Genomic DNA, 14,617 nt, shown 5'->3' with positions numbered 1-14,617 from the left:
TATGGAGGCCTGCACCTTCCTAGGTACTCAGCGGGTCGAGGAAACAAGTCAACAAAAAAAGAAAAAAAAAATATTGACTGGACGAAGTTGAACTTTTTTTATTTTTTTTTTGCAGACTTTAACCATTTGAGTGCCAACATCTCTGGCATATTTAGCATGTATTTTTGCACTCTCGTCGCTCACATTTGTTCTATAAATTCAAATAAAAATTGGGTACAAAAAAAACTTCAATTGAAAATTACATTTCCTATATAAAAGGTGATTACGATGAACAAAAATTTTTGCTTGGCAATTTTCACACCCACTTTGACAGATTCACTTAGCACTCAAAGGGTTAAGTCTTTTATCTGTAAGAGCAAGTAAAGCAAATTCAGGGTGTATAATCCGTGTTTGTTACTGGGTGACTTTTCTGCAGCTGTTGTGCCAATCTAACCATTTTAGAAATAAAGGAGTACAATGGTTTTGGTACATCTAGTTTTCATTATGGTGTGATAAAAATGTTGGCATTCATTACATTGACATGTCGACCCTTACTATGTCAACATTGCTAGAATATGATCAGTCGGCAAGTCTCCATAGCACTTTTTTTTACCCGATTTTAATCCTATGTGCAGTTTACCGCTGACTCTGAAATGGACTGATGGACTTCTGTTTTTTACATTTACAGTGTCGACATGTCCATGTCGACGTTCTGCTTGTGTCAACATACTGTCTGCATACACTGTTATTCTTAAAGTATCTTTGGTACTGCTCAGGTGCTTAGTCTGCCTGTAGGTGGCCCTGTACACCAGAAAGTGGCAAACCTAACTTATACCACTTTTACACCAAAACTGCCGGGTCTACCCGGGTTTTTGGACCTGAATGTGACCCAGCAGTTGCTCCCTTTTACACCGTCGTCCTCCGGCGTTATGCCTGGTAGGGGACGCTGTGAGTTCGGGCCCTGAGCCGGCGCTCGGAGATTACATCATCTCCAAGCGCCGGGAAGCCCTCCGGCCGTCACCCCCGAAACGCTGCCTGACACCCACGAAACGACGACCGACATGCTGGGGGGCAAGTCCAGCACCCAGGCAAGCTGCTGGGCTGTCCCCAGCCTCCGTCCATGAGGTGAATGGATGCCACACACAGGCATCCATTCACCTCCGCTTCTGTCTGCATAGTACCGCAGACAGCAGCGGAGGCTGTACGCGGCCCGCTCCTAACCTCCGGACTGACCGCGCTGCGGTCTGGAGGTTGGGGCTACCTGATTGGAGGAAATGAGTCCCTGGGTCTGATGACCCGGGTTACCCATTTACACGACCCCTGACTCCGGGGAAGCCCAGTGTCAGACCCTGAACATTTGCCAGGTCGGACACCGGGTAACAGGACCGGGTTATTTTTTGTTTGCCCTTTTACACCAAGCAGCGGCAATAATCCGGGTTGCGGCTCGGGTGTAAAAGGGGTATTGGCTAACTTTACAATTTAAGCTTTTTGCCCTGCATCAGATTGCCAGTGTACACTGTCCAGATGCACGGTAGGTGGTTAGCTTTTGGGCATGGAGTGTAAATATGTAACTAAACATCATTTTACAAGTCTTTACTGCAAAGACATTGCTACTTTTCAAAAACTAGGAAAATTGTCTACAGGCTAAAATGAACGAATTTGTATGTGTGCCGTTAATATGTTTATTGAAAGCTCCACTGATACACGGTCTGATGTGTACAGGCAGATATGTACGCTCTGATGTGTACAGGCTGATGTTCTGTGTAAAGCACTTATCACTATAAAAACAATAGGAATACTTTTAGCGGTATGAATCATTGGATAGACAAAAACTAGGTTGACACCACAAGGTAGGGAAGGTTGAAAGTCAAAAGGTCGACATGGGTTTTTTCCCTTTTCCCCCCCAAATTACTACACTGTCGATATGGACACTGGAACGTAGGACAGCGTCCCCTCGCTGCGCTCGCCATGCTTAGGACACATTTTATTCTCCCACCAAGCCCTAGTGTAGGGCATGAAATACCACCTGTCGGCACATGGCTCGAAATAAAAGTGAAAAACCCCATGTTGACCTACTGACCCTGTCGACCTTCAGTCATGTCGACATAATGCTTGTAGACCTAGTAACCGTATCTCAAATTTAGTCGGCAGCCAGTTACCAGTATATCTTTGGAGTGTGGGAGGAACAGAGTACCCAGAGGAAACCCACCTAAACACTAAGGATACTCTCGGATCTGAAAATGAACCTAGGACCTCAGTTACTGTAGGCAGGATAGCTATCCATTGGCCCGCAGTGCTTCCCATGTGGCCCTTGACATATTGTAATCCGATTTTGGGGAATGGGGTTGTTTTTCTCATTTGTCTAGTTACAGCCTAACGCGATCGTTCTAATCGTTGTCATTTAGCTTCTGTTAATTCATGGTTAGAGGATCTTGCTGTTAAACACCAGATGTAAAACCAATTAGCCAGCAATTATCAGCACATCCCCTTACTAATAGCCATGTAAAATGTGAAGAGCCGGCTGAAGAGAGCTCTGGGACAGGCCCAGCGAGCCCCCACCGCTCTCCAGCCTGTGCTCAGCTTACCGTGTAAAGTGATTCCTGTTGGCAGCGCGGTGGCTGAGATTACTAGGTGTGCCACATTTTAGCACTTGTCTGATGCTGCATTCAGTAAAGGGCTTGTGATATTTAAGCCTCGGTGCAGCAAAGGTTGGACCACACAGAACATGTTTATCAGGAAGTAGTACCGGCAGAAGGAAACAAACCTGGAGGACTGACTGTTCCGGGGAATGAACATCTAGAAGGCATTGGGAGGAGGGAGGAGGTTGCTTCTTGGTGTTGATCCTTAAACATTGGCAGAATCTCATGCTGTGGTATTTAGGGGTCTAAAACACTTTGATTTGTGCATTTCTTGGTATTCACCCATTTGCTGGCGTTAGAGATCGTTATCCATTGTTATATTAGTTAAATATAAAGAAATTAATAAAAAAATCTATGCATTCATTGTTGTAATGACTGCACATATAAAGTTTTGTGTATAGTCCTACTACAATAGTTAGAAGCCCGTCAAATGACGGCTTCTGTAATGTGCTTTCACTTTGAGCTGTGACAGTTTTTACCTTGAGCTGTGACCGATTTTAGCCCACAAACTCTACACCCCACCCCCAGTCCCTATCTGCTCCTGCCTCCAATCTCTGTCTTCACCGCTCCCCCTCTCCATATCCAGCAAGATTGAAACAGATCAGTGTCCCCGCAAAAAAATGCTTTCACTCTCTGTTAAGGAGTAATTTGGTCTGTCAAGTGGTCACTGGTGGTACTTCCCCTCATAGAGATGAGTAGTTCTATATGTATATTATAGGGAGACATATGACCACCTCCCAATGACGTTCAAGGCCATTTCGATGTATGGGCTTGAATGGCAACTGCCTAAGGGCCCCTAAATTGTATGGGCTCAAAGTCTACCACCTCTGTAGGCAAGGCATAACAAAACCTCCCCCTTCACACCCTGTTCCACTACCACCAATCACCCTGATAACTGTTTACGCTGATGTCCACCCCCGCAGTGCATTACTGGGAATTGTCTGGGTGGGGACGCAGCGGCCGCACCACTGGCGGGAGAGGTGATATCCCTGGCCCATGCCTTTAAAATCTCAGTAGTAACAATGCATTTTACTTAAGCTGGATTTTAGAAAGGCATTAAAGGTAGGCGAAGCTAACCACCATTACAGTTGGGAGGGGGAATGTCCGTGAAAAGGAAGAATCTCCAACTCCGTATCTGTATAGCTTGTCCTAATACTTCTAATGAGACATCATTGTGACACTACTGATCTAGGTCATTCTCCAGCTCTCATAATGGCCATTGGCACTTGACAAGCAGGAATGGTGATGTCCTGTCTGAGGCTTTGTCTGCGTGTAGAACTGTCCTTATTGTGCCCTTTCCAGGACTAATTATTGGAGAATGTCTTTAGTTTAACAAGTCACTCATTCTTCACAATCAATTAGTGATGGCTCTAAAGATTTCTAATGTGGTTTTTTTTTGTCTTTCTTTTTCTCAACTCATTAATATAATATTTTTAATAAATTCTCGCTTTATCTAAAAAAAAAAAATAATGAAAAATTTCTCTCCGAGTCTCAATTATTCTTTCAATTTTTCTTCCAGGCGGCTGGCGGGCAATGACCTCTCTTTCATCCATCCCTTGGCCTTGTCTGGCCTGAGAGAACTCAAAGTTCTGTAAGTAATTGTGCAGTTTGTTAGTAATTACATGCATGCCCTGCTCTGTCCGCGCAGCGAGCCTTTCCCTTTAACCCTTCTGGACCTGCTGCAATTCTGGGTACTTGTTTCCTAGCACGGCCACACCGATTTCCATCGGTGTGGTCGTGTCGGAAAAATCGCGTCGGTTGCATCGCATGCGATTTGGTCGCATGCGATGCGACCGACTTGATTTTTTTATTGAATCAAATGTGAATAGGGTCCCTGGGACCCGATTTTACATTGGATTCAATGTAAAATATTCTCTAGACCCCCAATTTTACAATGTAAACCCCACCCCACGATTGACGCCAACCCGAAGCGTGGCGAGCCCGCGAAGGGCGGTGGTGCGCGTCCTCCGACCTTTTCATTCCCCTACTATCCACGTTGGCGTGGCGAGAATATAAAGTGTGTCGAGCGCAGCGAGCCCCGCGTATAACTTCACAGGTATACGCGTCCCCTCGCAGGGCTCGCCACGCTTCAGGCTCGGTGGCTCGCTGCGCTCGCCACACTTTATATTCTCAACTCCACGCCGACGTGGATAGTAGGGGAATGAAAAGGTCGGAGGACGCGCACCGCCGCCCCTCGCGGGCTCGCTGCGCTCGCCACGCTTCGGGTTCACGTTAATTGTGGGGTGACGACGAAGACATATATAATGTGAAATGGGTCATATTGGCCCATTTCACATATTTTACTATGTGAGATGGACTTAATCAAGTCCATCTCATCTTGTGCCGTTATAATGGCACAAGACCGACGTGATGCTCCCGATTTCAATGTTAAACATTACATTAACATTGAAGCCTATGGCAAAATCGTGGGCATCGCGTCGGTCGCGTCGGGGCCAATGTTAATGGTCGTGACCGACGCGATGCCCGCGATTTTCCCTTTGCCGGCAAAATGGACCTGATTTCAAAGGAAATCGGGTCCATCGTGGGCATCGTGTACCTTAACTTAAAGGTACACGATGGCCGCGATTGTGGCCGTTCTAGGAAACAAGTACCCAATTCTGTCCTCTCGCCTTGGCATCTGCTTCTACAGACGCTGCATGTAGACTAGTGACCCTTACTTGTGGGCATCACTATCTATGGCTTAATCATCCACTAAAGGGGATTGGGTCAGTGGGTTGACCAATATTAGTTGGACATGACTACAGAAGGTTCAACCTAATCACTGTATACCATTAAAAATGGGGCAAGAAATTTTTGCAAATAAAAGCTTACATGAAGTGTTATTAAAGTTTTTTTATACCCGTATAAATATACATTTATATACATATACTGAGTTGCACAGGAGAGTGTTTATGTGTGTATAGCCGGACCCCTTATAGCCCACCTAATACATCCCCAGCCATCTGTTTTGGCTACGTGTCTGTCCTTCCTGCTGTTATACAGAACAATAATCAGTGTGCAAAGGAGAAATGTTTTCCCCATGTAACATTGGTTTATCTGAAAACTTTTCTGGCGGTAGTATGGGGGTAGATTTACTAACCAGCTGTTAGAGCTGCTAATCATTAATGGCTTTTAAAACTGCATAAGAAATACACTTTAAGGCTTTCTTAGCAGTTTTCAGTTATGACCATCCACAGTTTAGTAAATATGCGCCAAATGTAAATATGGGCCAAATGTATTAACCCTTATTAACCCTTAACAAGAGGTAAACTGGAAAGTGATATGCGCTAATTGGCAGGTGCTTAATAGTGTAATGCTGGGTACACCATAGAACGATCATGATCGGGAGTTGGCAATACGATGTTGGCACGATCTGATGGTGCACACAATCTGCTCATGATCTACATCCAATCCGATTCCGGTCTGTACCTGGTTTCAAATCCTGACTGCACATCGGATTTGAACCGGATCTAAAACGTTCCCAAATTACATACTATTGTTCGAGATTGTATCGAAATTGGGGAATTGAGGCCAAATCGTTCTGGTGTGTACCCAGCATAACTGCCATGTTATAGACTCTGTTTAAGACTGCTGGGAGCTGATTGGCTGATGCTTTATCACTATTGATCGCTCTTCTTTCTCTTGTTGATGCTTAATACATTTGGCCCTATGCCTTTTATACGATCTACACAAACACAATTTTAACAATTTTTTTTTTTTTGGGGGGGGGAGGATGTTTCTTGAATTTATATAACAAATGTGAGCGACGCTTGCATTTTTAGCCATTATTTTGCGCATCTCTCACAGATGTTGTCACTTAAAAGTGTTAAGGACCCTTGGAATTATAAATTAGCAGGTATACGACCAACAAAATACATGTAATTGTCATTAAAAACAATGGAAACCGCCTGGATACTCTAATACTATCACGTTTGTTTTGCAGGACTCTTCAAAATAACCAGCTGAAAACTGTCCCTAGTGATGCTTTGAGGGTCCTACCGTCCCTACAGTCCCTGTAAGTGGTCCTCGTTATTTATAATTTATATACAGCTATAGCTTCAATTATTGCAAAAAATGCAATGTTTAATTATTCGATTAACGTTGGGGGGGGGGGGGGGTGGGTGGGTGTATTGAAATAAGTGCCACGTTGTATAGGGCAAATCCTTTGTGCCTTAGAAACGGCCGAACATTTCACCATTTTTCTCATTGACGGCTCAATTACATTTTGATCACACACAGGACTCAGTCAAAACCGCTGGGACCCATGTGTACACCCCTATTAGTTTTAATGCCTTATAAGAACACTTGCACGGTGCTTCCTAAGCATAAGTAGTCCAGTGTGAAAATAGGGATGCACATTCCCCTTCGTATGTCAGTAAATACGTTATTGTTTATCGGATAGTGGGGAAGCACTTTCCTTTGTTTGACCATACAGGTGCTTCGTTATTACTCTCCCAGGTAATTAGACCAGTGACTCTGGATTCTAGCGTTGCTACACCTGACCTGAAAATAACTCCTAGATTGTGTAGGAAATGTTAGCTCAGATCACTGGTAAGGAAGCCAAGGCTAAAATTATGCAGCAACATTCTCCTCCCAAGCAACTTGCAGAAATGCCGGGGTCCTGTGACTGGCACCCTGCCATCTGTGAGATACCCAAGCCCTGGCAGTGATGAATAGTCAGCGCTCCTTCTCCTCCTCTCCGGAGTATACAAGATCATTCTGAATCGCAAGTGCTGCTGACAGGACACTTTTACTTCTGGATGGAGTTCCTTTTATATATCATGAGACTGTGAAGCAGATGCTCTGTTTCTCCACTATCGGATAGAATTGTGCATCACACACACACACACACACACATGTACGTACGCACTTCTGCCTGTTTGCATTTGAATATGAATATTTTAAATACAGAAGATAGTTGGGAGGGTTCCAAACTTTTTAGATGTAATTTAATCTTTGCAAAGTTCTATTTTTGAATCCAAAAAAGTGTCAGTCTTAAAACAAGTACAGTAGGTTTCAGATTAAGGGCGGAATTCAGTCCCCGCCACTATTTTGACGGGAAATAGTGGCGGCAACCTGTTCAATGCTGTCGTTTCCGACAGGCGGAGTTCGACAAAACGGATCCGACTTGAAAACCAGTCGGATCTGTTTAGTAAAAAACGGCTGTGCATTGCTGCATACATGGCCAGGCAATCCATGGACGTTTTGCCGACACACCCCCTTTTTGACAGTGGACAAGCGGAACATTGAATTCCGCCTGTCGATATTCTGTTGAGCTGGGCAAAAACGAGCCAGGATTTGGACGGTTGGAATCCAGGATTTAAAGCCCCCCCCCCTTAAGCTGCCCATGCACTAGGCGAAGTGGAGAGGTCGTCACAATCCCCATCCTTGAGCCGCTCAAGACAAAGGCTCCAATGTACTAATAGTGATGCTGTATCTCTCAAAGGACCTAAATCAAGAAATATTATCAAATATAATGAAAATCTATTGAACCGCGTGTAGCCTGTGTTGTGCTTTATTTTAAGAGCTTCGAGTGCCGCTCCTCTGCCAACATATAAAATATGCGGGTAGTGATTTTTATGCAGCACATCCCCTTGTACTCCGTGTACTGTATTTATGGCCGTCCTCCGTATCCCGGGGACCTGTTCTGTAAAAAAGGTGCTTTTGTGTGGAGTAAGAGAAGTTTTTTATGTGAGCAGGGAAACGTTGAGCCAACTGTTTTAGGATGGCAGGCTTGGCACATTGGTTGTGTTCCGTGAGACCTACCAGGTTGTCTGAAACCTTCAGGAGGATTTGGTTTTAGTTCAATGTTTGAACAGCTCCTGAGTCTCTTGGCAGCACGTGTTGAATACACAATGGAAATGATTGAAATAAAATGTCAGTGTCCTCTGCTCGTTAGACACCCGGGTGCACACGCCGTGTCACTAACTTTATTTACTTTCCATTTACGCACAAATACGTGCATGCCTAATTTCTTTAGCCACTGTCCAATGGTGCCCACACACTGGGAGATGTGCCGCGGAGAGTTCCGAGCGATGCTAGAATGCTCCGCATTGCTCAGCGCTGTACAGCGATGTGTGGCGCTGAGCGATCTGTCAGAGCCGATGTTCTCCGGTGAGATGCTCTGACACCAGTGAATATAGATTTATCCATTGCTATCGATGTGACCCCAACACACACACACACACACATACACAGCAATGTAGGGCCAATTTCTGACTGATTTAGTTAAATAAAGTAATATCGCAGGTTGCGTGTGTGTGATGACCTCCTTGTTCAGGAGTGCCTTTACTGTCATAGAACACTGGGGCGGATCTGTTAAGCCTGGTGAAGTAATAGTGTCCGGTGATAAGGCAGCAGCTAGCCGGCTCCCAACTGTCATTTTTAAACCCAACCTGCAACTTGACCGTTAGGAGTCCATTAACTGGTGCGTCATCACCACCGACCGCTTTATCACTTCTCCTGGCTTAATAGATCTGCCCCACTGTTACAGCAATGCTGTGTACACACAGTGAGATTTGACATTAGATTTTGACTATATAGATCATATGCTGATTGTAAGCAGATCGCACAGGTTTTTTTACCTTGCGATCCCGATGCGTGCTCCTGTGACAGCACAAATCGATACCCAGATCCAATAGCAAGGTAATCTCACAGTGCGTACACCCCATAAGACACAAGTGTCCTCAATCTTTTGTCCATTCCCTTTAATGTTCTGCATTTTTATTAATATTGGTTCAGTCCATAAAGTACAGACTGATCCAAGTAAAGCAAAGAACGCAAATAACTTTGTGATTGGAACAAGCCGTGCAAAGGCAGTAAATACATTCATATTTTTTGTGTGCAGGGTTAATACCGGCTGCTTTTTCGTGTAGCCCACAAAAGTTGAACAGCTTTATTATTACGGTGCCCATACACTGCTGCGACGTCTCGCAGCAGTGTTCGGACACACGATACCCCTGCGAGCCGCCGGGACCTTCCTGGCGGCAGGGACGCATGTGATCCGTTGTGATGGACCGCATGCGTCCCTGCTCCCCGCCTGCCCCAGGATGGGTGGTCGGACGGCCAGCCGGTCCGACAACCTAGTCGGGACCGCACATCGGACCCGACTGCAAGCAGGGAGAGGCGATTTGGTCCAATTTAAAGGGCCGATTGGCCGAAATCAGATCAAATCACCTCAGTGTATGGGCACCTTTACATTGTAGTTCAGATTTCAGTATGAAAACATCCCACTCCCATCTAATTCTCTCTGCACTTGTTACATCTGCCTCCTCTGCAGTGCAGTTTGGTTTTGCCCTGGTGTTTTTGCTTTTATGTTTTTTTTTTTTTTATTTACAAACTGGAATCAACTAGGGATGGACATTGGATGAACACCATCAAACGATGGCTGGGCTTCCGCCATCAAATATTTTGATGCAGTGGTAACTAACCATCGCATCAACGTGTGCGACAGAAAAACAGTTTAATTTGCACATGTGCAATCCACTCTCTACCTGCGAATGGGATTGGGAGCCAGGACCCATTGGGATCAAAGTAACACCATCGAATGTTTACCGTTTGATTGCAGGAAACGTCAGAATGCTATCATTGAGTGGCAAAACTTCCATCACATTAGTACCACCGCAATGTGATCTCTACCGCAAGCTACCAGTCATTGCAGTAATACAGAAACTCTGCAATGTGGGTTTCTCTGGTTATTGGGGATATTTGCTGCACGTAAAACTTGTTTTAGAAACGAACAAAATTCCTCTGCAGCGGATCATTGTTTTTTTTCTACTGCACATGCATATCCATTGCACCGCCAATGTGCCGTGTTAATGATTGGCTTCTCAATGATCTAGCCAGATTCGCATGAAGTCCCGCACTTCCTGCTTCATGAAGTCGATTAGATTTAGCCCCTAGTCTTTAACCCTTTGAGTGCCAACATATCCGCTAAAAATGCCAGCGTCGCTCAAATTTGTTATATAAATTCAAATTAAAAGCTTGTAAAAAAAAAAAAAAACATTTCCTATATAAGGTAAACAACATTACAGGTCATTATGATGAATCAAAAATTTTGCGCCGCCTATTTCGACAAATGCACTCAAAGGGTTAATGTTCTGAAACTATAACTACATTATAGTTTGCGTTTCTGGTATACTGGGTTGATAAATTAGAGTTTAGAAAAATAAAAGTGGATGCATTTCCCATACCAATCCATCATATTTTAGATAGCATTTCTGTGTTGCATTCTGGGAAGTGATATACAGAATCAGATTTGGTTGCTATGGGCAACAATGATTTTGTAGGTTGACATTTAATAGAGTGAGAGTTTCAGAAAGTGAGAGATTTGGTAAGAAATCGCCAGGTTTTTTTTTTTTAAGCGGCAATCATTTACACTGCAAACCCAGTTTGATTTTGCAGTGTAAATGATTGCCGCTTTAAAAAAACCTGGAGATTTCTAATGGAGATTGTTTGTTAATGCTGACACTTTTTAGGAAATGTTGGAAACTTTTAGTTATTTTTTATTGAAGTGAATATATAGGCCAGTTAACTTCTTTTTTATTTTCTTTTTTTTTTTTTTAACTTCAACAATGATATGACTGGGTAACCATGTTCTTATTATTTTTTAATCTTCTCATACTTCACTTTTTGGCAACCTTTACCTATAGAAATTGTAACGGTGCAAAACTCTCAAATCCTCTCTGGTTCCAAGAATTCTGCCCAGGGGAAAGCAATGGTTACCTAGATTTTCTTGGTTCGTTACGAGGATGCCTTCTGAATTTATATCAGAGTATTCTTTCCAAGTGTCCTTGATTAAGATGGAACATATTGGGGGTGGGGGGCTGTTACTGTGTGAAATACTTCCTATTGTAGTTTTCAGAAAATTCAAGTTTTAAAGGAGGGCTAACTTTAAATAGGAGAGGGAAAAAACATACTTTAAAAAAAAATACATGCGTTGTAGATAGAATATTTGGGCATGTTAAAAAAAAAAAAAAAACAGTGTTAACCCTTTAAGTGCCAATGTTTCTGTGAGCAATCCTCAAAATATCCGCTAAAAATGCCAGCGCCATTCACAGCGACTGATCTTTTAGTATAAACAAAAATACAGTTCAGTCAATGATTTGAAGTTTAGTTATATATTGCACCCAAATAAAGAACAGTCACTGGGGCGGTTCTGGCATTTTTAACTGATATTTTGAGAATCTCACCGTAATGTTGGCACTTAAAGGTTTAAGCCATTTGTTTATAATGTCGCTATGTATGGACAGTGCTGGTGGCTATTTAAGCTCAAATATATATATATATATATATATATTTTTTGAGCTTGTTAAATTGCCCGTCACAGTCCTCAATAGATAAGGCCATCTTGAGATGGCATTAACAGGCTCTGCCTATGGGAAAAGCTCAGCTGACTTTATATATCGAACTACTCCTCACCTCTATAAGGTGAGGTACCGTCACTGAACACTAGAGGCCACAGAGTAGACCAAATTACTCCTTTTGTGTGCTAAAAGAGGTCACAACAGAAAGTGAAAGCAATTTATGTAGGGACACTGATCTCTTCCAAACTTGCTGGATATGGAGAGGGGGAGCTGTGAGGACAGAGATTGGAGGTAGGAGCAGATAGGGACTAGGGGTGGAGTTGAGTTTGTGCTCTTAAAACTGTCACAGCTCAAAGTGAAAGTACATTGCAGAAGCTGTCATTTTGACAGGCTTTTAACTAGGTTTTTTTTTTATGTTGACTATATGAAAAAATTATTAACATTATTAAATAGTTTCTTTAAATAACAATTCCATTGTCCTGGGGAGGAGTTGAACAGATGGTGCTATGGGTGAGTATTTGTAGTGTCTGCGTGTTCCCTTGGTTATCTGGGTACTCTTATGGATATCATTTTGGCCAAGCTTTGCGGTGAAACGTTTTCGATGGGCTGCTATATGTGCCTATAACGTTAGGTCAATACACTGCTCCCTGTTTGTCTATAAGGAAATAAAGAAGGTATTTTCTTGGCGCTTGATGAGTTTATCCTACCGGAAAATCTCTCTTTTGATCTTCAGGGGAGGTTTTTAAATCTGGAGTAAGGAGACAAAAAGAGACAGGTATTTTCTAGTTCTTTTTTTTACTGGAGCCCCGGGGCCTTTTGTGTCTTGAGATGCTTTAATGCACCTCTGTTTAAATATCCCTTTCTCCTGTGCAGGCAAAGATGAGTCATCAATACAGGATTATTTATTTGCATTAGGTAAGAGGCGCGCAGGTGGCATTACGTAAGGAAGAGTCGTTTCTCCGGTCACTGCTCTGCATCAACAATGTGTTTTGAGAAGATCTTTCTTCCCTTGTAAAAATAATTCTGACACGTTCATAAGCCTCTAAGCAACTTGACAAGTGTGACAGGGGTGGGGGGGGGGGGGCGGGGAGGGGGGATTGATGTGGAATAGAATTAGGTAGTGTCCAATGTTTGTGAGCGAAGCGTTCCAAGACAACCTTTACCTGTCTAATTTGCAATTAAAGTAATCTGCTGCTGATTGGAGTCGTAATCTAGTTACAACTCCAGTTTAAATAGCTGCTAGACCAATTTAATAATTACCAATAAACTACCCTGTCTCCGTTTAAAGGCTCGGCCTAGTAGGTCGGCCTGCTGCCTAGTAGATTTTTTCTTTAAAAAAATTAGAAAGTAAAGGTCCATACACACAGGGTGGTTTTGCCCAGCGTGTATGGACATCGATGATCGTTTTCATCGCGGTAGGGAAAGCCGCTCAATGCATACACACTGAGTGGCTTTCCCCCTTCCCGGCGCTGTCTTCAAAGCCGCTCATCTGCTGGTATAACCACTGCGGTCACCTGAGCATTGTTAATCAAGGGCCGTGCCACAGAATGCAGCATGACACCTCTCCCCCCCCCCCCCTCCATATCCCCACCGCTGTTGCTTGCTGCACACCAGGAACTTTTTTAAATGCTTGGCTCTGCTGATTTATTTAAGAATTTTCAGATTTTTTTATTCAAATTAAAAGTTCTGTTTTATTCTGTGGAATTCACAATATGTAACAATATCTGTTAGTAAAATGGTAAAACTGTAGCAGGGCACGCTGGGATGTGTAGTTCAACAACAGCTGGAGTGTCAAGGTTAGCCATCACTGCCCTAGGTGATACAGCACTCGCCGGACTTTTATAGGATCTGATCCAATGCGCACAGGAACGCGCATCGAGTGTCCAGTTTTAATTCCCTATATCTTGAGAATCCACCCAAATCGTAAAGAAACGCCCAAATCGGTCCTGTGTATGTGCACTTTAATTTATACACATTCTTTAAAACGAGAATAAATCCCCTAGGGAACACAGTACCCCCCAGACTTTGTAGTAGTATTCAACCACCAAAGGGGGCCAAGGTTTATTCAACAATTCAAATTGAATTGTGACTGCCTTGAGGAAGGTCCTTCTCGGATCAAAATGTCGGCAGGTCTATATTACCTTGTTGAATAAACCTTGGACCGTTTGGTGGTTGAATACTACTACAAAGTCTGGGGAGTGCTGTATCCCCTAGGGCAGGGGCGGCCAACCGGTCAGAGGTAAAGATGCGCGTTCCTGTGCGCATTGGATCAGATCCCATAAATCCACACGTGTGCACACTGATCTATTGCTTTGGACCCATCACAGACCTATCAGGGTCGTAGGTGTGTGTGAACCCCCCCCCCCCCCTTTACTGTCTTTCACGAGTGATCAGCCAGTGTGTATGGAGGACGCACTGCGCAATCAGTCTGCAGATATATCTACTAGAGTGTACCCAGCTTTAGGGCCCCATTTATCAGGTAATATTTGCGGCTAAATCCCTGGAAACAACCGTTTTCGGGGGTTAACTGCAAATATTAAGTATCACCAGAATGTATTAAAGGGGGACTGCAGCAAGAATCTCCAATCCCTGCTGCGATCCCCCCCCTGCGGCGCCGCCGCCCGCCTCCCCCATAGGTTTCTATGGGGGATGCGAAGCTGCCCCATGTATCAACATCGGGCAGCCCGGCTTCAC

At 43.8% G+C, this 14,617-nt stretch overlaps 1 protein-coding gene across 1 annotated transcript in view; it reads left to right on the top strand.

The window, feature by feature from the left end:
• The window catches only part of LGR4 (leucine rich repeat containing G protein-coupled receptor 4), a 107,521-nt gene that overhangs the window by 53,905 nt on the left and 38,999 nt on the right, over window positions 1–14,617 (top strand). The window contains exons 3-4 of the mRNA XM_083164215.1: window positions 4,138–4,209; window positions 6,562–6,633. Coding sequence (XP_083020341.1) covers window positions 4,138–4,209; window positions 6,562–6,633 — 144 coding nt within the window. The remainder of the gene's footprint in view (window positions 1–4,137; window positions 4,210–6,561; window positions 6,634–14,617) is intronic.

The sequence above is a fragment of the Crinia signifera genome, chromosome 11 (assembly GCF_055691185.1).
Source record: "Crinia signifera chromosome 11, ASM5569118v1, whole genome shotgun sequence".
In the NCBI taxonomy this organism is placed as follows: Eukaryota; Metazoa; Chordata; class Amphibia; order Anura; family Myobatrachidae; genus Crinia; species Crinia signifera.
This window is presented reverse-complemented; position numbering and strand designations above follow the sequence as displayed.